Source organism: Amblyomma maculatum, chromosome 3, assembly GCF_055883805.1.
Source record: "Amblyomma maculatum isolate TAMU_Amacu chromosome 3, ASM5588380v1, whole genome shotgun sequence".
Classification (NCBI taxonomy): domain Eukaryota; kingdom Metazoa; phylum Arthropoda; class Arachnida; order Ixodida; family Ixodidae; genus Amblyomma; species Amblyomma maculatum.
In genome coordinates this window covers 197,523,091-197,548,219 of record NC_139346.1, presented here as the reverse complement: position 1 = coordinate 197,548,219, position 25,129 = coordinate 197,523,091, and the positions used below count along the sequence as shown (strand labels likewise).

At 45.4% G+C, this 25,129-nt stretch overlaps 1 protein-coding gene across 1 annotated transcript in view; it reads right to left on the bottom strand.

The window, feature by feature from the left end:
- Positions 1-25,129, bottom strand: part of LOC146197378 (dorsal-ventral patterning protein Sog-like) — a 209,862-nt gene that overhangs the window by 14,091 nt on the left and 170,642 nt on the right. Inside the window, exons 8-12 of the mRNA XM_084599190.1 lie at positions 7,642-7,776; positions 6,930-7,030; positions 6,714-6,858; positions 5,685-5,770; positions 4,545-4,664 (exon numbers count right to left, since the gene is read on the bottom strand). Coding sequence (XP_084455316.1) covers positions 4,545-4,664; positions 5,685-5,770; positions 6,714-6,858; positions 6,930-7,030; positions 7,642-7,776 — 587 coding nt within the window. The remainder of the gene's footprint in view (positions 1-4,544; positions 4,665-5,684; positions 5,771-6,713; positions 6,859-6,929; positions 7,031-7,641; positions 7,777-25,129) is intronic.

Below are 25,129 nucleotides of genomic sequence, written 5' to 3'. Positions count from 1 at the left end.
TTTTTGTTGCGCAAAGTGCGTCGATACGAATTTTGAATTTTCGCAGCTACTCCCGTTTGCTTTCCCTTCGTTCCAGGTTGTAGTTGTCTTAGCCGGTTTATCTAGATGTTTCTTCGCCTACTTCAAATTTTTAGGAAGCTACCCTTCGCCGCGGTTGTAAACACGTTCGCGGACGTATGCTGTTTGTATGTTGTAATTATTTTTTGCGTTCATCACATGGTGCATCTCATGGTCACGCTTTTACGATGGCAGAGTGGCTTCATGCCAAGAATGATCTTTCATTTCTGCGCATGCACTATACCTTCGCGCATGCGTCGACCACACGATCGCGCTTCAAGGAATGTCATGTAGGCGTCAGTGACTCTGGTCTACTCAGGATAGCCCTAAAAAACATTTAAGATTTCCATCCTCTAGTTTCAGTGGAGAGATAAATAAAGAAAAATGGGAGAGGCGTAGAGGGGAGACGGTGTAGGGTGTGTGACACTGCTTTTGCTGGATCGAATCGGAAAAGAGATGCGGATGATGGGCCACGATGATTGACAAAGTTGATTACGCCTCCGCTCGCATGATCTGCACCCGTTGACGGCAGCGGCTGCTTCGTCCGAGCGTAAACACTAATGCTAACGCATACCCCAATGCATCAATCCCATTGATCATCTACGTACACTTTTTTTTTCTTGGAAGCCCCTTCGTGTTTTAACCCGAGTTTGAACACGAGCTTTAGGCGACGAGGTCAGCTTCTAGCCTTATGTTGTTATGGCGGTTTGGAATCTAAGTGCACAACAATCTGCTTTCCTATATATGCTCTCTTACTCAAGACCAGTTCGCAGTTGGCCTGCGTTTTTCAGCGATAACCCGGGGTATATACACCCCGATGTACAGCCCAGCTATTTAGGGCGTTCGTCGGCCAGTCACAGTCCATTCTGACCCAAGAACAATAGCCCCTCATTCCGCTGTAATTTAGCTGCCCAGGCCACCTTCAGGTGTCAGGACGTTGTGGTATAGATTCTATTTGCCTTTGCTGCAAGTGCTTTCCTAGTGGCGCCGTAATAACGACTGTTCTCGAGCGCCCATCCAGGACACAAAACGCACGCATTCGTGAGACACGTATTGCAAAACTGCGACAGAAGATAAAGGTGTTTTTTTTTTTTTTTTTTTTTTGCAATGGCGCATCGCCTTATGACAGGGTGCGTTTTAAAATGAAAGCTCTTAGGCCGCAGCCCCCGGTTCTACAGCGTTGGCATCGCGTCGCACCAACATATCCGCATGCACTGACATCGCGAATGACGTCACGGCAATGAAAAGGACCGTGGTGACTATTCTAAACACAGTGGCGTTACGCATGACGCCGGAAGGCATCAAGCACTCTTCACTGCGAAAAAACAACAACAATGAATAAACAACGTAACGTTCAATACCGCTAATAGCTGACATAGAACTTCGCATTCAAGCCGCGGCGACCATACTGTCGGTTTTTCGAGCGTCCTTGTCCTCGAGACAAGCGCGCGTAAAGAGATAGAAACGCAGTTTACTTGGGGCGGAGTACCAAGAACACAACAAAAATGCGCCAGACAGAAAACAACAGGCCAAAAGGAAGGCCCTATACAGTACAACACTAGTCTATAACAAGAGCCATCAGTCGTATCGAACAACTCGAAACGAAAGTTGGGGCGTCTCAATACAGTAGCCTCTGCGCACAGACTGCATTCTCCTGCAATGACTCGCCTCTTTGTTTCGCAATTTGGAAGAGATACTAGAAGTTTCGCTTTGCACAACTATCGAAACATCCATCGAAACAGGTGCCGTCGGTTTCACAACGCAACTAGTGGCGCAACCGCTAAGAATGCGAACCTGCCTTTCATGTCCCCTGAAAATATACCTCCTTTATTAAGAACTTGCTGTTTCCTGTCCCATGACGGTTCTGTAGCCGCACAGTGAAATACTTTCAGGGACTTTTTTCCCCATCGTCTTCTCTGCGTGGTGAAGTACTAACGGTAGCAGGTCGCCACTGCTGGCTATCTTCAGAGAATCCATCAGTATCTTTTGGCTCTTTCAGCCTTTCTGCTCCGCCAGTCTATTCCTTTTTGTCTTTAAGGCGCGCGCCAATCGTCACCGGAGACGTGTAATTCGTCGGAACTGTCAAACAATAAAAAAAAAAAAAAAAAAAAAAAAAGGCGGGGGTTGGGGGGGGAAGGGGGGGGGGACGCTATTCATTTACTATGACGTTTAAAAAAAATGCAACATTATCGTCGAGAAGCACTGCTACGGTGGCGAGACGGGCTGGGTGTCTCCAGCTAAGCCACGCAAAGGACGCTTCGCGAGGCCAGGGCCAGTAACCGCAGTAATCTATTGTCGCCTTGGTCTCGCTGCCTGGCCTTCCTATGTTAGGTTTGGTTACCCTGCCCTACGCGGGGACGATGGACCCGAAACAAATGCTGCCACCGCACGCCACTCACACGATGACAGTGATTAGGCGGACTGGTCAGAGTAGAGCTGAGCATATATCAAGCTTTCGCCACATTTCCCGCGTTAAGTCCATTGCATAAGCCTTGAGAGTAAGCCCTCTTAATACTGGTCATTGATATCAGCTCAGACAGCCACAAGCAAGGCCACCTGTTCCTGTCGTCAGTGACGCAACCAGGCACACAAGCCAGGAACAAAAAAAAAAAAAAAAAAAAAAGAAGATGGTCAGTTTCACCCAGACAATAGTAGTGTACCTGACTGACTGAATGGATCTCTCTCTCTCTCTCTGTTTACAATAGTGCATGGATGCTTGCAGCGAGAAGCAGCATAGAAAGTGGTCACAGCACACCAGAGACCGCAGGGCAAAAGCTGCAGACTTCCAGGTCTAGGCTTCAATATTTCGTTTTCTTTTCTCTTTTTTTTCGCCGTTGAACGTGCTCGTACAATGGGCTACAGTAAAGGAAAGCGTGAGCGGTGGTCATGTAGAGCCCTTCAATGCTTGAAAGACGCATTTGTCGAGGACGTTTCTCCTTTCTGCCACAAAGACGACCGCTCTAAGCAAAAAAAAAAAAAGGAAGGAATAGTTGCTGTACAACGGCGTCGAACACAGAGTGCGCAGTCGTGCAAAAAGCATGGCTTGCTTGCTTCAGTAAAATCTCGTCACAACGAAGGGCCCTCACGCCAGGACCATGTGTCCAGCCCAGCTTTCAAAGACAGGGCTCACTAATTGAATACGTGTTCTTGCTGACTGTCTGATGAGGATGAGCCTCACCTTATTGTTCGTTTGTAAAACACTACGATGCCTGTAAGACCTTTATATGCTTCTGATGTTTAACAAACAGCTAAAGATTCGTCCGACATGACACTGCTCAAAATTCCGCAGTGCCTCTTCACTCCGCGTCCACTCGCATGCAGGAATATGTTTAAGATCATTTTCTTTTCTTTTTCAAATAAGATTCTCTGTGGTACCAATTTTCGTTACGGGCAGTGTTTAGGTTCCTTACAAAATTACTAACTTCCGCCTCTTGATTCACTTTTCAGCTGGAAAGCACCGAACGCAAGACACAAGTCGAATAAAAAAACAAACAAAAAGGCGTTGTCGTTAAACACAGTCGCAAATCGGAGTAAAAAACGAACGCGTAACGTAAAGTGGTGCGAAACTCGATACTATGAGCTTTATGGTGAAACAATTGGGCGGCAACGACGGAGGCTGATAAGCAGCTGCCGCCATGACGACACTGGCAGCGGCTGTAGGCCCATTTCAGTACATTAGTAGTGTCATTACGTTCTACTACAGTACATAACCCAGTACTGCACATAATGCACTTACAACAGCTCGTGTATACACGAGCGTGTCAAAATCATATTTTAGGAGCAACTTGGTCGCATTAAAGACAACTCGCCCCACATAGCCTAAAAAAAAGAATGATGAAGCTGTTGTTTCCCGCTGGTGATGAGCTACAGACGTTGTTCAAAAATTGACCCTAACAATCATGCATTTTAATGAGTCCATGGCTTTTTCGTTGTTGTTGTTTTAGGCAGTAATTGGGAGAGATTTTGGAAAAAAGAAAACTAATCTCTAAGCGCGCTCTCCGGTAACCTTAAATAATATAAAGAACATATTTGTATTTCTTAATTAAGAAAACGTTTTCCTTATTGTCGGCCGCCACATTGTTGGTGTAAATTGGTGCCAAGCTTTCCTGTAGTGCATTAACAAAATTTATCATTATTACATCAGATTTTAAAACAATCGAAGAGCTATTATATTTTTAAACACTTATTTACATGCGCACTATATCCACCCACTCAGACTGGCGCGTTCTAGGTCGGCGCTTTAGGAACAGTTCACCCGATGCGGAGCCACCGGAAAGGTGCCTGACGCGTCGGCGCTCAAGAGCAAGGGGTATGGGCACGCTCCACACAGCAGCCTTAAAGCTTCCAAGAACATGACGAACAAAGCCGGGAAGATAAGCGAAGTCTTCGTCAGAATAGCTCTGCACTGTTCCCCTGCCTGCGAGCTTTCGCGTGACAGAAGAGCATGAGAGACATTCAGTGGTCGGGCATCGAAGGTCTTCACTCACCCAGTGATAGGCGAAGGGCGGGTTGTAGGAGGCAGCCATTGTGCGCACCTCGTTGTCAGCAGGGCTGTCCGTCTCCAGGACGACCACCATGGGCGCACTGTCCAGACCCGACGCGTACGCCTGTGCGATCGGCGAACGCACACAGCGCAGTTGATTCGCGCACTCAGGATTTGACGGCACACTCCTCGGAATTACGTAGAAAATGAATCTTAACAAGCGGCAAAAATAAAAGAAAGCAGCCCTTCAAATAAAGTTTTTATAAAGTGTAGCCGACTGGCGTAGCCATGAGGATGATAGAGCAGAAGAATGACAGTTTTTCATTCGCACTGATATCTTCGTAAGTACGTAATGAATCACTTCAAAAACGTACACGTGCCTGCATTCTGTACGCTATGTACATGTATTTTCAACGAAGCCTTAACATTCCTAATCACAAAACTGACATCACATTTTCGATAGGCACGCCCCGGCATCCGAAATAAGGAAATATTAATTCTTATGCATTGTAATCCAGATCACAGTCTACCCAGTCTGTATTTTATTTTTTTCTAGTAGGCTATCAACTATAATATGAATGCTGTCTGTCACAAATAGTTCGCATATGGGAAGACATCGCTGCTCAGTGTGATGCTCAAGTGGCTCTGTGTCATCCCTTCTAACTGCTTTTAGAAGCATATTGCTATATTTCCCTTTTCGTCCACGCCGGAAAGTAACTCAGGCACGGATAAATCAATATTTCATACCATCGCGGCAGGCGTCGCGACAGCTACACTGTCTGGACGTATCTTATATGCAAGCACAAATTTCAGAAGCTTCTCAATGTCAGAGATGATCATGATGCTCTGTGTTTTTGTTTTTTTCGTTAAAGATAAAAATCATCGTTGACAAATTCATCAGGGCTCCTACAAAGAGGTCATCCATCCAGCAGGCGATTTGTCAGTGTTGACCCAACTCGAACCAGAGCCACTAAAAAGCACACCTTCCATAATGGGTGTAAAACAACAGTCAACATAACAGAAACGTGAATCAGAAAGTCTATGCCTCTGTGAAAAGACAAGAAATTAAAATAATGACTCCTTTTAACGCCACTGTCACATGTTAGCATCGCTAACTGAACGTGACAAAGGGAGGATATTTTACCTGGTAAGATATTGATCCGTCCTGATTTACGTTCAACACTGCAAAGCCGGAGTTGGACGTTTCCGCTGTCAGCACGGCTTGAAAAACTGCAGAGCGAATAAAAGCGACAGACGGACGTCTCTTTGGTAGAAAAGATTGGTCAAGGAACAGTGGAAACATTGGCCTTTGGGTTAAATCTTGCACTGATAGCAACAAAGCTACGCACTACGGAAAAGAGCATACAGAAGCAATAAAGTTTTAATATCAGTAATTTCAACTGTACTTTCTAGCGTTTCCTTGTAAGATGCAGGTAACATAGCCCTTTTTATTCCCAGTCTAAGGCTCTTATTACAGTCCTTTCTGCATCTACTAAGTGGAGACAGAGGTATGCCAAACCAACTTGTTCATTGGTAATGAATTAAACGACTCCGTTCATTTAAGGTATACATTGCAGCACCCATGTTGGCAATCAGTGAACTCCATGCTAGTGCCTACTTACCCCGCCAAAGGAAAGAAAAAGCAGATGGGCGCTTACGAAGATCAGAACTTGTTGCTTCAGGATGCGGTGAAAATTTTTTTAGTATAACGATGAATCGTTATGCCCAATATTCAACACCTTAAAGCTGCAGATAGGCGATAAAATACACCGCAATCCTGACAATTTGTACCAATTATGGTTCAGGAATGTGCACTGATATCGCGCACCTCACGAGCATCTAAAAGCAGATGTCAAATGGAAATTTCACTTGCGTCGCGTGGTTGCCCGGGCGGTGAAAAGAAAATGCCTTAAAAAGGACACAGAATACCGAACAGTGCAAACGTTAAATCTTCGTAAGGGCTTTCACGTCCGCTGCCAGTAATACCCCTCAACCTTTTTATTATTTTTTTTTTGCGACGCACATTTTAGGAACATACCCGACAATCATCGTAGTGTATGACAATCATTGTAGAGTAAACTTTTGACACAACAGATGCGAGGCGTCACATAAGTTCGCCTTTCTTTTTAAGTTTCAGGTTACGGTTTGAATTTCAGTGAAAGCGAGTACTCACTGTTGCATGTGGGCCGGACGACGACGGGTCCCTCGATGTGTCGCTGTCCGTCGGGCGACGTAAGACGCATGCGCAGTTTGCCGGCCACCAACAGCGGCTGCTGCTCCGGAGACAGGCTCAGCTTTACGCTGGCCACGTTCAGCGACTGCAGCCAGAGAGAGATGCACAAACACGACTTTTTTCTCTCGCGCCCCCCAGAGGAAGCAGAGTACTCACCACGTGGATCTTTGGAAGTGTGATCTCCGAGCTCGCAACCACCGCGGATTCGCCCGACTTGCCCGCCAGGAGGCTCAGCTTGACCACCACGTCCCTCGCGTCTGTGAGAAGAATATCGAGAGCACAGTGTGGCAGACAACAACCGAGGCCATGGACGCCTAAGTTGAACCTCTCCGCGGTATGCCTATTTGTCATTTAGCCCACTATCTGCGCTGCTATATGTTCGAAGCATTGAAAAAGATACTGCTACTGTCTAGAAGTACTATGACACATCAGGAGCAAAAGCACGCGCATATACATAAATTGAAGGTAGTCAGTCGTTTTAGGTGTAATGAAATGCTCGCGCCGATATTCCTAAAGTCCAAGTATCTATATCCCTTTTATATGACATTCTGGATCTTATATCCTTTCTAGCAACATGACATAATTAAACTCGCATACGTTAGGAGTCAGAAAGGCTGTAGAGCAGTTGACAGGATTCCAGCAACGCAATTCATCGGCTCTGGTGCGGCTAGCAAGTAGCGCGGAAGCAAAAGAGCGAATCGCGAAAAAAAAAAAAAAAAAAAAAAAAAAACGCCAGAAAATGCGGTTCCGTTTCCATATGCACCATCGAGCTTGGAGGGTTTTTTGTTTGTTTGATTTTTTTTTTCCTTATTTCTCATGTTCCATTCAGACCGGAACGCTACTTAATTGCAGATGTATGCACACTCACCTGTGGGCGAGAATATCCCGTTGAACATGACCGTGACGTGTATGTCAGTCCTGGAGGGCGAAATTGCGGCGAGGCCTCCGCCTCCCAGCGTCTCTCTCACCCCAGCCTCGGGAACCATGAGCGAGCTGAACACCTCTGCAATGATCAGTAGGCACAGAGAAATAAAGTAAGCAAACGAGCAGGAACGCAAAACGTCGAAGGCAATACGTTGCAACCGAGTACGCCAACAGCCATACCTGACACCCGCGAAATGACAGTTTAAGAACGCATTAGCAACTACTTAGCGTCGTTTTAGCACGAAAACGTTGACGGGCGATTACACAACATGACGTCATTTATGCGAGCGGGGTATTACCCATCTTTCTTCCACTCCGCATTATCTACGCATCACTTCCGAATCGCTAGTTCTCCGTGTCTTTTCCGCTTTGCTTTCGTTTCGGCCGCTCGCACCGCGGACAGTGGCGTCAAGCTGTCCAATTTGGCGTCGTCGCCTAAGCCGCACTGTTGGGCATGCCGAGCTGTCACAGAGCCACCGCTAATTTAGAAACTGGAAGCATTCGCCGCAAACGCAAGCTCGAGCATAGCTGAACGCAGCGCAGAGGCGGCACACGAAATCGACGACTGGGGATGCGACAAACCAATGTGTTTCTCTCACCCCTCGACGCCTCCTCCTCGTGGTCTTCCAAAGGAACTGCGGCGTAAGCACTAAGTTGCGCGCCCTGCTACAGGCGGTGGGGTGCTGCCTTCGTGTGGACGCTTCACCCCCTCGTCTTTTACAGAACAGATCTTTAATGCTATCGGATTATTACGGCCCTGCTTGCCCGTTATTTACGCTGCAGGTGATGCTGCGAAGCTCAGTTCGATTTGTTGAGCAAACAGAATTTCGTCGTGCATAACATAGCATAAAGGCAGCATCCTAAGCGCATCGCCTCAGTATTAGAGTGTACAAAGAAGAAGGAGTTCGAAGCGTGTGAAGACTTAATATAAGTAAGCAATACGCCTTATCTTCGTGTCTGTGTGTGTTTGTTCTGTCTGCTGCCTGCTCTGCTGCAATTTTTGCAAGATGTTCGACCAACTAGCTCAACGTACCACTCTATTATTGTAAGGAATGTGCACTCCCGTCAACGACTGACAGGCAAACTCAATGTATAAGCAAGCTCAGCGAGAAAACGTATATACAATTCGACAGACCCAAGCACATGTGACAGCGAAAAGTAACGCAAAAGCATCGATTGTTGAAGAGAGGGAAAATTATTCCCCGCGACGCTAACAGCCGGCAGACGTGCAGGGTACAGCTAACCGTGGCATAATTGTGTAAAAAGCACACAGTGCGGCTATGAATGAGAGGCGTGAGTACGCAATCGCAAATATTGCGGCGCTTTTCAACAAGAATGAGGACCAGGTTTACCCGTCACACTCGAGTTACTTGGAGTATTAACGGCGAAAAATGGTAGCCAACCCGCTGGCCTGGCTACCTTTGAAAAAGGCTAAAAATATCATCATCATTGCAAGCAGCACAACCGCGGGAGGAGCAGCAACGTTCGTATCATCAGCAGTACTGTTTGCTGATGATGCATTAATTTGATCAATGACTCGCCCAGTCATCAAAGGCAACGGATATTTCTGATACTAGTTGGTGCAAATCGGCAATATCGAAACACTGCACCAAAGGGACGGGATGCAGCAACGACAGGGGTGTTTGTGTATTCTCGTCTTTTCATGCAGTTTTCATGCCAAAAATAAAGATAAACCTAGCCTTACCATGTGATTTCATAACATACGCGGCGGATGGTGCAGAAAAAGAAAGATGAGCTCCTTTTTCTAGAAAGCTACCTTCATGTTACACCCAAAATAAGTTCGATTTATTACATAGTGGCTCAGGCCCCTATCTGCGAATATTCAAGAGTGATAGTGACTAATAACTTTTCATAGAAGTAAACTTTCATTCCTCTGGTGTAAACAAAAAAAAAGAAAAAAAAAAAGGAACAGCATCCGATTACTAGCTCGGCTATCATTTATGAGGTCAAGCTGGAATATGCATGAGTATGATTGGGGCCGTGCACTAGGACTAATTGCAATTATGCTGATCAGATTGAAGGAAAAGCAGTAACTTCTATTTATTACAGATACACAAGAACAGGTCCCCCACCCCCCCTTCCCCCTCCCTCCCCCCAATGAAAGCTCTTGTGATTGAGCCTCGATAAAAGATAAGAAAAGTCCACCTTTAATTTCTTTCCTTGTTCCATAAATGTAAGCTACCCATGGACACTGCACCACAGCCACACACATCCCCGTTAGCGACGTGTCACATGAACGCCTTACTTCGCGCCGACAGCTGTGTGTATTATTTCCTCATTTCCTCTCACAGGAGCGGAGTGGAACAATCTACTGTAACAATTAACTGCAGCCTGTCAATTCCAATACATTACGTTCCATTATCTGTTTACTGTTTGCCTCGTGTACCGTCTGCTCCTCACCTCCATTCTGTTCTATATAGCGCAGTTTCCATTCTTTAGGTACTTGCTACGTGCACTAACAGAAAAATAAAGGCCTCCATTTGCTTTCGCCCTATACTTGCAAACATCGTAACCTTATTGGCTGACCTTCTTATCCTCTCTCGCCGTCCACTGCTAAGTTTTCCTTCCCTTGGAAGTCATGCAATAAATTACTAAAGACGACAAGTCCAGGCGCCAAGATAAAGTTATGATACCCCTAGGTTTTGAGCGAGGTCAAGTATGAAAAATAAAAGGATGGATGCTCAAGAGGATAAACATGACTATGAAAACATTTAGGAGAGCGAAGCCAAGACGGCCCGAGACAAGCTAGGTAAGAGATGTCGGAAAAGAGCGCAAGGTACAATAAAGCAATCACCAAGCCACCCCAAGCCGTTGTCCAATAATGAAACGGCGAAGTAAACGAAGGTTTCATGGGCATGTTTTACGTAAAGTGGTTTAGTTGGGAGATTAAAAAAATAAAAGTGCTCCGCCAGAGCAAGGCGGAAATGAAGCTCAGATGAACGCAACCCAAGCAAGAGAGTGAGGTGCTGCCTTCATTTGTGAAAAAGAAAAGTGGGACAGTTTGCGCGAGACTGCAAGAGAATGAGAGAGAAAAAAAAAAAAAAAAGCAAGTTCCAAGGGTCTTCCCGCAATGCATAAACTTTACCAGCATTTCTGGAGATTTATAGAACAACAGCGTTGTTGAGGCCGTAATGAAAGAAGAAGCGTGCGCCGACGGTATAGCACCGAAGAAAGAGGCGGGCGATAGACTGGCAAACGGATGCGGCGACGCCAAAAGCTGAAAGGAAGCGCTTTGGGAAACAAACGAGGTTGTTTGCACGCCAGAAGCCGGATCTTGACAAACTGCCGACGAGCAGAGCGAAGAAGCGCCGCCTCTTCCCTGAAATATTGGCCAATAGCGAGAGCAGCCGCCAGCGAGAGAGTAGGGCGACGGACAAACACGAATTCGTATTCCGGGCAGCGTGGTCGTACGTAGAAGGCTCCGTGCAGGCTAGCTTTTGCTATTCTTCCCAACACGCCACCGTTGGCTTGGAAATCGATGGCTGGCGGAGAAACAGGCTCTGAAAGTACGACACTGCAGGCCGCACTGCGTACAGGTCGTTTGCATCTCTGACGCCGGCTCTGTCAGTTGTACAAACGGGCTCAAGAGTTCTGTGACCTTAACACTTTTTTTTTTTGTACCTACACTGAAGGAAGCTTCAGATATTCCCGAGTGACCTTTCACAGGAAACCGCACCGCTGTACGCACGAACCATGTGGCAATGTCCAAAGCCTTCATTTAAGTCAAAAATATCCGTTTCAAAACGCAGGCACTGGCAATAACGAAAGGCGTGCACAATAATACACATGAGATAACTTTTTCATCTGGATTGAAAGTTCCGTAGAAATAACAGTACAGGATACATGTCACCTCAAACTGTGTTAAGTTGGGATATTTGTGGCTCTACTATAAAACAGTTCAACAGCCTATAGGTAAGCAGCGTTGAAGCTAATGCCTACCATGTCTTCGTACTAGTGCGAGTAGTTTACCAGAATTAATCGGTGATTTTTCTAACATTTAACCGTTCACAATGCCTTAAAATGAATATTCAGGCAAAGTGTGCAATTATATCACGGGCAAGCGCAAGTGGTTTCCTTTTCAGAGCGCATCTTTATGCACCATTTGGGTTGTTGTGCCGCGTTACCATTGTTCTCATCGTAACCGAGTCACAAACCAAAGCGCATTCCTCTGAAGAAGAGAAAAAAAAATGAGTCACTACTACTGCGCCGCTTGTTCACGGCTCATGTTCCTCCTGTTCTGAGAAATTCTCTGACTGGTGCTAAACACCCTAAAAATACACACAAGCAGTAACAGCAAGCATGAAACGCGAATCCTACAGGTGTGCGCCAAGGAGCCTGCACGCCACCGCTGAGATTTCTGGCTAGGCCGCTTGTTGGAAGATTTAGGGCAGTGATCGCATAATCGGAAAGTTCGGTCAAAAATCGAAAGTCTTCCGGGCAAATCGGAAGGGTTGGCAGGTATACATACAAGCATCTCTCAAATTATTTGCTTCAATATATCGCGAAAACGCTTCAACATATGCCCTCAAATTCTTTCCCGGAATCCCTTGCAACAATACCTCTGCACTCCCGCCAAAGTCAATGAGCAATTTCCCCTAGAGCTGCCAGTAAGGCGGACGATAAGTCTTTGTGAATGACGGAACACCGGTAAACACCTACCTTTGCCCAGATGAGAAGATGCGCTCTGGGAACTAAGTTTGTACATTTCAAATAGACACCATACCAAACTCATTGGACGCGGTCTAGTACCGTTTGAACTCACGCAGACAGTTCGTTACAGACAACTCAATATTGATAATATAAGGTCGAATACTGCACAATATGGACAGTACGTCGATTTTCTGAAACCCTGTCGTTCAATAGCGTACATCTAACTTTACACGAGCCATATCAATAATGAAGGTGCCAATAGTAATGGCGAACACGCCAACGTGCAGTTACTGAGCTGCGCAACAGATCAACTTTTACTAACTCGCAAGGGCACGTTGTGGAGCACATCCGGTAGTTCATGTTCATGCGGAAAATGAGTAAGAACGAGAATACGGAGAGAACTCGCCTAGATAGGCCGGTGCTGGACTCGGAGCTGATTTACTTGCCACGACTTTCGCAGCACCTACTACACGCCGAGCGAATGCGACGAATAAGGAACAAACGGAGAGGACGGTGAAAAGAGGGAGAGAACGCTACACCTTTCCTTGAAGCACATCACCCGCAGCCAGCCAGGTCGTATAGTAACAGAGAGGCGACGGCACGGTATAGTCGGAGCAAGGCAAAGTCAATATTATGCCAGCGAGGCGACGGTGCGGACACATGCTTCCTCACGTCTGCGCTGCTTTACATTTCCTCGCTCGCCTTGTTTTGTTTTTATCTCACTGCAATAGACGCACGGACATTTGCTTTCATGCCTCCTTAAGCGAAGAAAATAAATGAAAAGTCAAAACGCTGAAGCTTCTTTTTTTTTTTTTTTTTTTTTTTCTCGGAGCCAAACCGCGTTTTTACGTCTTGCTCTTCCAAGACGCCGAAATAAATGTTCGTGTATGCGAGTGCATACATATATGCCGCGCTGTAAGGGGAAGAAACGGGGTAAAAATAAACTTAAGCAAAAGCTCGCAATAAACCAGTAATCCAGACTATGGTACCGCTTCTGCTGTTCATATTTACACCCACTGAGGCTGTTATGTTTTTTCACCCCTTATTCTCCGAGGCCTGTGAAGCACTATCATTTGTCGTGCCTTAGTTAAGAAATGACTTCTTTATTTCTTAGAATAACGGTGCATTCGTAAATTGCAGAGCAAATTTAGAAATTAAACCTGTGTACCGTATTGTTTGTTTCTCAAAAAAAAAAAAAAAAGAACCAATTCGTTCCAGCCTCGGTAAAGGCAAAAACAAAAAAATATGCTCACAGAACTAGCGTTGGTACCGTTATGTATGTATTTTTATATGATATTCATCAGCAAAATGTTTTGATCCAAAGCCACGGTGGGCTCCAAACTATAAGAAGATTCAGTGCGCAATGGTCTCTTCTCTTAACCGATATCACTGACGCTAAGTCAACGTATACAAGGCAATATTAAAAACAAAAACACATAGCCCTACAGCAAGGCCTTCCAGAAGCAATGACTAATGCTGCCCAGCTCGGGCATGCTGTGAAGTAAAACTACACAGCGTAAGTAATCAGCGACAGCGAACGCGGTCAAGATGAACGAACAGCAGGAAACAGCCTTCGCTACACGTTATGCGCAGAAATATGTTAATGGTCCGCAAACACGGTAGGACGGCTGTTTGTATTGACGATTAATTGCGTAACTTTTCTGGCACCTTAGCGTCGCTCCGCACAGGTAAGTTTGTTCAGCACAAATTCTGCCAGTCGGCTAAGCGCACAGATGATGAATGGAGGAAAGGTAACGGATGAAACAAAAATCGTTCCGAACGCCAAAACTTGTCACTAAATCCTTAAAAGGACACGTAAGGCGCCAGAAAACGAACGCATATTGTTTTTTTTTTTTGGTTTTTTTTTTAACTGATTATGCTGTACAGAGCTCCTGTTCAGCTATGCAAACGAAGTCTCGTTAAAGCTTCATGTCTGACCAGCTTCGCACAAGCGTTCCCTCGTCCTGCTCTGCCTCGCAGCCTCGTGTTATTTTTCATTAGGCAAAGCAAAGCTGCATAAAATGCTAAATGAGCGAACGAACGGTGTGCGTGTTCGTTTCAAATCCACCTGCAGTGCTGGTCTAACGTCTATAAACCTTGTGAGCTGTAAAATTCCGTATTTTGAAGCCAGCTGGAAATAGTGAACACAGGACAGAAATTAAATCGATCTCTAGTAAAAGCTGTTAATGCCTTACGCTCCCTAACAAATCGAAATCACAATATAAAACGCCGGTCTCTGGTGTGTAGCCGTTAATTACACGTTCCTAATTTAATTCGACACAAATCCGGCGGTTCTAACCGGATTTTGACGTCGTTGTTTTTTGTGTGCTATTCTGATGTCCGTGCTGTTGGCACGTCTCCATAGCCATATCGTCATCCGCACTATTTCGACGCAAATTTAACATTTTTGCCTCTAATGAATTGAATAGTTACTCTACAGCCATCAATCTTTGCTTGGATTTCATGATCATTGTTTTCTACTTTATCTTATACAATCATTCTTTTTCTCGTATCTTTTACTAATTCCGGCGCTAGAAGGGGTGGAGAGCTTGTGACACCGCACTCTTTCTGCGCCGCACACCCGTGATCTTAGAAAGGCTTTTGGTTTAAAAAAAAAAGAAAAAGAAAGCAAAAACTACTCACTCGTTGCAAAGAGCCTTCCCGAAATATTGGCCTCACGCATTTGCCTTCTGATGGAATACGCACATGAACCCATATAAGACTGCCGATATTAAATTTACGCTCACGTCAGGAGAAACGATATACGGCCGCAGAAATATTGCATTAAGTAAAGTATTAAGGCTTGCAGCAAACCCGCCTTAGAAAATAAATAACTCTAGACAAATACAAGGAATTGTTCGCGATGCTGGAAATTCTCGGCCGTCCGTTCTGTAGGTCGTACTGAAAAGCTGATACATTCAACTCTGGTGAGCTTAGACTCACGCAGTATATAGTAACAAGCCAGTGCGAAATAAATTTCGCCTTAAGCACCATGTTTCTCATAAGCCATTTTGAGAGGGGCCGTCGCATTTTCTCGCATATGTTTCAAGTAGATACCGAAACGCTAAAACGCGCTGCTACGCAGCCTCTGACAAATTCAAAGCCGTTTGAAACCTTTAGAAAAACAAATTACAAGGGTTCAACGCTGCTGAACCAAATATTAAGCGAAAGCATTAGCGGCGGGCGACCGAGCGTTCTTCTTCTTCTCTTTTTCTTCTTCCTCAGCCCACATATAAAGCCCTGCTTTAACCAAGCCGTATGAACGTGCCTTAGAGGCTTATAGGGGTAACGTTATAGGGGTAACGTGAATGCCAGGGTCCTAGCAGGCTGATTCTGACATAACCGTCTCATGTGAAACGAGAGACCCAAGTTGGAAGCTCCTGCCAGCCCGTGTGTCACGTGGGGTGTGACGTCACAGCGTCGCGTGGGTTAAGACGTAAATGCGGCCGGGTCACGCGAAGGCTTGAAAGTGCGAGTAGTATTGCTTTCGCAATAAAAACAAAAGAACTCAACAAACGCTTACTTTTCTAGCGCAGAGTATAGGAAAGCTAATTGCACTGCGCCAATGTATACCGTACCACCAGGGCAGGTGGCACGCGACCACGGCACACATGATTTTCGTGGATCAGTCCTGCGTTGAGAGCAACAGTGGCTCGGTCGTTCTTTAATAATTCAAACTGCAGGGCGAAAATAAGTGCCGTGCAAGGTACAAGAGCACGCATCGCTACTACGAGAAGAGGCGCCAAAGTCCTCAACGTATACGCGTTTCCACTTCATGCATCATTGCCTCCGGTGAGCAGCGACCTATTGAAGTAAGGTTTTGCTCTGCGGCTACCGTTTCCCGCTATTAAAGCTTTCCTGCGTGCTTTTTGTTAAATCGTGACACTTTTTCTCCTTCCCTGAGCTGTCCTCCTGCAATGCCTGAATTATTAATACTTACATTACATTTCGCCCTATTTACACGAATGTTTGTATATTCAACAGTGCAGTCAAGAAACAATGGCATAAAAACGAAAACAAACGTGAGAGCGTGAACCACTCATACTGGCAGAAAAAAAAAAAAAAAAAACTCGAAATATTAGCGGAAAAAAGCATGATGACGTCGAACGCTCGCCCAGACTAAATCCAATAGGCGCAAAGGCACCGACTGCGGAAGCCGCATCTCTCGGCAAAAATCGATTGTCCTGAAACATGACTCGAACCTAACTGATTCAAAAGAGCAAGAGAAACCAAGCCCCTGCTGCTACGATTCTCAAAGATTATCCGCTACTTTTTACTTCTTTTCCTGCCCGCCTACTTTCAGGCAGTCCATGTAATCTGCAGACTCTAGGTAGAGCTGAGCTCTGTGTTACAAGGTAGAGAAGGATCGATTTTATGACGTCTACGCTATTACTTCTATCGTGGCTTTGTCCTCCAGAGCTATGGATGAAGAGGACAGGCAGCGCTACAAACATGTTGCGGCTCTTTCTTTCCTTGTGTTAGGTCCTGAAAGAAGTAACAAATGCGAAAATAAAAGGTAACCACCGCGACCGATGCCCAGTCGACAGCTCATGAAACAAGACAATGCGAACCTGGAGTGTCCAGGTATATGAGTAGCGCATTGTTTCCTTCAACATTCCCGGGTGTTCCAGTGCGATATTTCTGGTTGTAGAGTTGCGGACACAAGTAAACGGAGCACGCTATTCCATTCTATTTGCAATCAGAACTTCCGTATGAGACGCAAGAAACTACTGTTCACTATACCAACTAGCGTAAAGTGAGTAACGCGTGTAAAGTGCTAAAATCTAACAGCATTACTTTATTGTTAGATTTACTTTTGTCTGTACCAATACGTTTGCTGGCTCCAGAGCGCATAAAATGACGACAGCTTCGCTCGGAGTGGCAACCGCGCGTTGCAGTAGTCACTGTGCATCAGGGTGTCGAACCGGTACGTTTTCGAGTTCGGTTCAGATTCAAGTTCAAGCCTTTCGGGTTCGGGTTTAGTTTTGGGATCAGAGACAAAATCCGTTTCGGTTCAAATGGGTTCAGAAAAAAAGAACGCCCAGTGCTTTTTTACTTCTCTTTTTAACACTGAGTTTTCTAGGTTCTCCTATTTAAAAAAAAAAGAAAAAATGCTAAAGATTCATATAGTAGTCTGTCTACTGTTTATGTCGTGAGATATGTCGGGGGTCTACTTGATTGCACAGAAAGCAGCAGAATATTTAGAATGAGGAACGGATGACTAGAGCGGAACTGGAAAAACCAATTCATATTATTTTAATTGCTCGTAACCGACTAAAGCAGCTACACATAGCAAGTTAAAGCGAAGTAATGTTTTCTGCTACACTATTCAGGTACATAAATCTCACGGGAATTTTATTGTTTCCTTTCATTTTAGTTTGTTTCAATATCGCTGCATCATCGGACCGTTCCTTAAAACAATTTTTAGATTGATTCAAGACACGTATTATGCAAGTAATTAGTACTACTGTCGGACGTTAGATATCAAAAACAGCGCAACGCGAGCAGGAATGATGTTATTTGCTTTGTTCAGATGTGCTTTCAGAGCAGGAAATAAGGCTCATGTTTTTTTTTTTTAATCGCGGCTGTTTTTATCGGACCTTTAATTCAATGTTAAATCCACATCAGGAAACCTATCAACGGTTTCATCATCATTATCATCATCATCAGCCTGACTATACGGGAGAGGCAAAGGCTTCTCCCGTATTTCTCCAATTAACCCGGTTCTGTGCTAGCTGCATCCACTTGACCCCTGCGAACTTCTTAACCTCATCCGCCCACCTAACTTTCTGCCGTCCCCTGCTACGCTTTCCTTCTCTTGGAATCCAGTTTGTTACCCTAAGCGACCATCGGTTATCCTCTCTTCGCCCTACATATCCTGCCCATGCCCATTTCTTCTTCTTAATTTCCACTAGAATGTCGGTAACTTGAGTTATTTCTCTGACCCACTCTGCACGCTTCCTATCTCTTAATGTTACCCCTACCATTTTTCGTTCCATAGCCATCTGAGTTGTCTTCAACTCAAGTAGAACCCTCTTGCTTAGCCTCCACGTTTATCAATGGTTTAAAGACTCCTAACTATACGAAGCTTTAAAGTAAAAAGAACCACACATGAAGACTAAACTGCAAGTTACCACACTCAAGGAGATCTGTTTAATTCGCGCTTTGTTAAGACAATCATGTGATCCGTCTCAAGGAGGACAGAAGTGCTGATAGCGATGCCAGATTGATTTCTCAAGCGGCGAATGCGTCCTTTACTGAAGTTCCCAAGGGTGAAGAAATGTGGTTCTTTTTTGCTTGCCAATTTTAAAGCTGAGCGCACGAGACAGAGGAAGCTCGGTGCAAAAAGATTATTCGCTGATGGCGTGTTACAGTAATTGCGGCGAAGCAATCCAATCGGCCTATTCAATTTTATCATCCCCCCAGTTTCGTTTCCCTCCATCGCTATCATAAATAAAGACTCTGAGTAAGCGTCGACAATTCTTTTGCTCGCACCATACAAGCGGCGGTGCTAAAATGTGTGCGTGTCGTGGTACAATCGCCAGGCAGTTTTAAGTGGGTGTCGTGAGTGTCCAAATACATCATCAGCGAACGCTGTGCTTGCCCAAACAATTCTCTTCCGCCTCGCGTACTCTGTTCCAATTTTTCGCGGAAAAACTTTCCTCGCGCTTCACACAGTCAGAGAATGACACTACCTTAATTTCAAACTTTGGTATGACACTCTCTAATACATGGCTACCTATATGCGGCCTAAAGGAGGAAAACCGACTCAAAAAGTCATCTCCGTGCAAGGTTCAGATTAAAACTGAAGAACATATCGGCAAATTGCTCTTCAAGGTGCCCTTCGCACCATCGGCGTTAACATATCAATCTGAAGTTGCGGTCAACCAAAAAGCATCTGCCGGAGTCGCATCGCACACGGCTGCTATGCAGCTGCCATGCGACTAGTGACGACGCAGTCGAACAATAGGCAAACGAAATTGATTTGTGCGACATTTCTCGCGGCAAATTCACCATTTCATTTTCGTGTTTTACATAAGTATACTATTATTTCGTTTATGCAATCCACCTTCCAAATTATATGCTATTATTACATTTCCTTGCAGAGCTCTCGAACGGCGCAACTTTATCCATGAGGGGCGCAATTGTGAAAGTGGAGCGAACGCCAGTATTGGGGATAAAAGGATGCCCCGACAATGAATATCGATGCGATGTCTGCGGCAACAATATAGTTCCTTTGTTCTTTTCATTTTCGTTTGTAAACTCCAGCTTGTCAAATTAAAACTGATGTTTGCGTTATGTGGTGGTGCTTTGGAATTACCGAAACGAGCGCGTAGCAAGCAGTGGTATAAAAGGAAACGGTCGTGAAGTTGGCAGCAAAAATAGGTCGTAACCGTGCACTAAACCGGTTCAGAACGGGTCCTGCTATTTATTCCGCTTCAGGTTCAATTGGAAAATGGCGGAACATATTCGTGCTCGGTTCCGGTTTCCGGCTCTGTTCTGGTTCTGATTCGACACCTCGCTGGCAGCTCTGCCATTACTTTAGGCGCTCAAGCAAGGCAGAGGACCATAAGGTACACTCGCTATCATCGCTCGCGGCCATCAAAGAGCTGGCGACTTCACTGCAACTTAGGAAGTATATATAAAAAAAAAAAATGTCCCATCAGAGATTTATCTACATTCGTGCATTGATTTTACAGTAAATTCTTCTTTGCTTCCTCTGCTACATATTACTGCACTCTTGCATCCTGCCACTGATATATGCTTTAACTAGATTTGTGCTATTCTCGCAATTTTCTCCTATAGCATGCCATAGTCCATCTCTTGCGTTGCTTCAACTTTCAAGAGAGAAATGCAACTTGAAAACATGGGAATGAGGCCACACTCACAAAAGACGAGCGTGAACTGGCAACTGCATAATAAACTACGAACTTCAAGAATCTTATTTATCTTCGTCTTTCAAGCAAGTATCGACACAAAAACGGTGACCAGAAAACTTACACGCGCAAAAAATAAAAGGAAAATTGCTCGAAACATAACTATAGCCTCATTTCGTTAACGCGCCTCTAGTGCAGCGCGCAAATGTATGCAAACGCATGCAAAGTCATTCTCAGCGTATGTCTTCCTTCTGTCCCATGGTTAAAGAGCCATGTAAATTTTTAGGGTCAATACCCACCATGCCAAAGCCGAAAGAAAGCCAGAACAAAGGTCAGTTCAAAAGGATGTTGGTTCGCTTATGCTCTTAACGCCTTTCTTTCCAGACTTCGAAAGCGGGGCTGCAGCATTGCCCCAGCAGGCCTCTGCAGCATTTGTTAGCTTTGTGCGTGCACGCACACGCTTAAGGAGGACGCCGCTAAGTAGGCTGTTCTCCCCTTAGCAAGCCCTCGAGAATACTGGACAGCTCGGCTCTTCCGGCAACAGCGGGTCGGAGATATGCGGACACTGGTCAGCTGCCATGACTTGAGCACGAGCGTTGCTGAGCCACCGCGGTCAGACCATGTTAACGCCCGTTCGGGTCGCTCACAGGTTTTGCATTGGAGGTATTGTGGCCGCAAGAGCTCCACTGTAGAGATGCTTAAGAATACTTTAAAAATGCATATAAACTGGTAGTTAATTCTGTCTGTAAGCAAGATATTACCCGGTCTTTAAACGGACAGGGTGAAATGGGTTATTGACGCCAGCCAAAAAAAAAAAAAAAAAAAAAAAAAAGAAAAAAAGGTAAGAGAAATTTCCTTGCTCTATAAAACGTGGAATACCTTTTGTAGCTGGCACGACCAAGTTGGTGAACAGAGTTCCATCGCCTTGCGGAAAATGCTACACTAGACAAAACGCGTATCGATGCTCGGCTAATGAAGCACAGGGTAGCTGTTGGGGAACTGTTGGGCCTAGGCTACTTCGCGGCACCCTGTACACGCCGTAAGGATGACTGTGCTCCGTTCTATGGGCAGGCACCTGCCATTTTTCTAATACTGGCCAGAAAGAGCGGCACATTGTACACGCCGTAAGGATGACTGTGCTCCGTTCTATGAGCAGGCACCTGCCATTTTTCTAATACTGGCCAGAAGGAGCGGCACATTGTACACGCCATAAGGATGACTGTGCTCCGTTCTATGAGCAGGCACCTGCCATTTTTCTAATACTGGCCAGAAGGAGCGGCACATTGTACACGCCGTAAGGATGACTGTGCTCCGTTCTATGGGCAGGCACCTGCCATTTTTCTAATACTGGCCAGAAGGAGCGGCACATTGTACACGCCGTAAGGATGACTGTGCTCCGTTCTATGAGCAGGCACCTGCCATTTTTTTAATACTGGCCAGAAGGAGCGGCACATTGTACACGCCGTAAGGATGGCTGCGCTCCGTTCTATGACCAGGCACCTGCCACTTTTCTAATACTGGCCAGAAGGAGCGGCACATTGTACACGCCGTAAGGATGACTGTGCTCCGTTCTATGGGTAGGCACCTGCCATTTTTCTAATACTGGCCAGAAGGAGCGGCACAATGTACACGCCGTAAAGATGACTGCGCTCCATTCTATGACCAGGCACCTGCCATTTTTCTAATACTGGCCAGAAAGAGCGCCAAATCAGTGGAAACCGTCTTTATCAATTTAGAAAGACAGTCGTGCGTGGGTATGGCTGTCGTATATATCTTCCCTTCCAAGGGAACGTACTGTTTGAAGCGGGGAGTGTCACTGCGCATGCGGTTTAGTGCCTCATCCTTTCAGCTTATTTTCCCTGACTGTATAGACGGGTGCCCCCGTGAATAAAAGTTGTTGATGTCTAACACTTGTGGTGCCCATCCCTCGCCTTTTTTATTACGTGCGAGAATTATGTTCTTACAGTCGAAGAGCCAACTATCCAAGCTTTCTGCGCTAAACCTTTAACCTAGAGGATTACTGTCACCACGCACCCAAGAAGCCACAAGAGTCGCTACCTACCGCTGTCACCACATGAATGCGAATGCAACGACATGAAATAATTTCAGAAAAATGCGAGAAGGCGGATCTGGTCCAGACTTGCGCGCATTAAGTTCAGTTTCCTTGAACATCACGTTTAACTGCGAGGTAGTTGAGGAATATTGTAAGATAACGTTAAGAATACAATGACGTGAATGGTCTAGCATTCCGATGCATACCAAACTGCTGCATTTTGTTTTTGTGTTATTCCGCAGTTCAGCCGCGTCGCCGCTGGAGTTCCTGCCGGTGTAACCTAGAGGAAGAGTGTCCCGAGCCAAAAAAACAAAATCTCAAAAGAAGAAAAAGAGGAACCACGAGCTCTGCGCCGCTCGCTCGGTGCTCTTTCGCTTCTTTAGAGAAATTCTCTTTGGCTCCTGAGAAAACTAAAGAGTGATTTGTAACAGCAAATACACACATACAAGCCTCCCTCAAACCCTTCGCCTCAATATATTGCAAAAATGCTTAAATAACAGCACTCAAATTTCTCATTAGGGAATATCGTAACCATCCTTACATTTTGTTTCCTTCCTATGTTCGCACCAAATAGTCAAGACAGCCATAGCAAATCAATTGTGTGTATTTTTAGCAATAAATGTCAGAAAACTACACGCATTCCGAGGAAGCATCTGCTGATATATTGATTGTTATGGCGCAGTTATATGATACGCGAAGTACGTTCGCAAACAACATCCGCTGAAAAATTATGAGCCCGTCCAGAATTTATGGTTATGTCTGCTCGTTTCTCAACTGATGTCGTTTCAACGCTAATGGTTTATAACGATTGTTTTTTTTTTTTTTTTCAGCTATAGAACAGGCAGTACTCCAACGACACATGCACCGGATCATTTGCCAACCCTTTTATGCCGGCACATTTGTTCTCGCCCAATCGTCCCCTTTTTCCTGCTTCGAATACGTGGTCGGTCAGAGAACAAATCGTCCCGAGTCCGGGAAGCTTACGCGCTGATGCATGCACGGTAGCGTAGCACTTATGGCTTGTAGTTAAACTCATCCTCATTTGTAGAACTCGCGCCCACAAAGACTACACGTTGGGAAAAAAACAATTCTGAGCGGGCATTACTACCTATATACTCCTATAACGTCTCGCAGGACACTCGGACTCGCATAACATACCGTGGAGTAAAATTACTCCCCTAGCCAATTCACGTCCCCGACACTTACCGGTGCAGGGCATTTGTCAAAATTATGCTTCCTAGCGTATATCGTACCACCCGCCCACAAGCATCGCCGAAGGAAAATCCACAGGAGACCCGCCACGAGCCGCGACGGACGCCGTGAAAAAAAAAAAAATGGCGCGCAATAAAGACTTTATTGCGTGTCAAAATTGCAACTTACGCGTTGCAGTCGCCGCGCTTGAGTGAGGAAAAAAAAAATAATGGAGCAGAGGACCAGCGATAATATTGCCCCTGCACTTACACAGCCAGTTCTTTTAGGTGAACGCAAATGCGAACGCACCTTGGCGATGCGCGCTTGCCATCACCCTGACGATCACTTCGTCGCTCCTTTCGCTTAGCAATTCTCCTTTTTTTTTTCTTTTCAGCGCCAGGCTTCGTGATATATAAATGTCGTTTCTTTTTGTTTCATAGAGAAAAGAATGTCAAATGCCCTGTTTGCAAAGTGCCTATTAGAGAATGAGCGGAAAGAGAAGGCAAGACCCAGGAAACGCCGAGTGAAACAAAAGGAATTGCACCGGAATGAGCTCGAGCACGGCCGAACGCCAGGAATTCCGATTTAATGAGAGCTGCCTCCGCTCCGGCGAATCAGCGAAACGCGGGTGAATACGTGCGGGCGTTGAGGCACGCTGTGGTGGCCGTGCCCGGAGCAAGAAACCAAAGAAAGAAGCAGCTTTTCCGCGGGCGTAGGCGTAAAGTGCGAGCCATATGAAGAACATCCTGCTGGGTGAAGCTTCCGCGCCCGCTTCTCATAAACAGCGTTTTGAACTGTTTGTAGACTGTACATGTGCCTAAAGGCATCTGCCAAAAACAGTGTAAATAGAATCTGTAGACAATATGTAGCTTGATGGCCTTGCACCTTTAGAAGACCGTACTCTGCATATTGTCTGCATCTCCGTATCAGACTGTTAACAAGCGATTGTTTACGAACTCTACGGACATCGAATGGACAGAAAAAAATGCTTCCATAAGCATTGGGCTGTACAGTATTACTATACAACACTCTAAAGAGATTGCCAGTTTACTATCGTCCATGGACGGGCTACTGATCTTGAAAACGCCAGAAGGAATTTATGTGCAAAGCAGACCAGTTCACTAAATTGCTATGAACAGACTACAGGCCATTATTCTTAGTATCCGCCTCTCTTGCGCAATGTGTAGCATAGGCGCACTCGCGTGAGCCAGAATGCCATAAGTACAAGCGCTGTCAGATTTACCCATTAATCGCTTCATCGCTGTCTCATTGCTTCTTCACAGCGACAACAACAACTGGGAAGTGGTTCAGGGTTTCACTACAATTTAGAGATCTTATGGAATAGCTTGCTGAAGTAACAAGGGTCGCCACTTGTCACCTGTGTTCTCGTGCTACTGCGCTGACGTGTCTCCGCACAATGGAGCGCGTGAAGTTGTTCGCATGCGTATAGTGGTTTATAGCAGTTCTACGCGATTCCAGAGTAAATGCCGCACATAGGAGTTTTCTTCGACCTGACTGGCCTGCCTGTAATTCACAATAAGAACTAAGCGAGGTTGAAAAATTTTTTGCTGTAAAAAAGTAAATATCTTCTCGTAATTTCACTCGTTCGAAATATTCCTCAACTCGGGACTCAGTTTCCC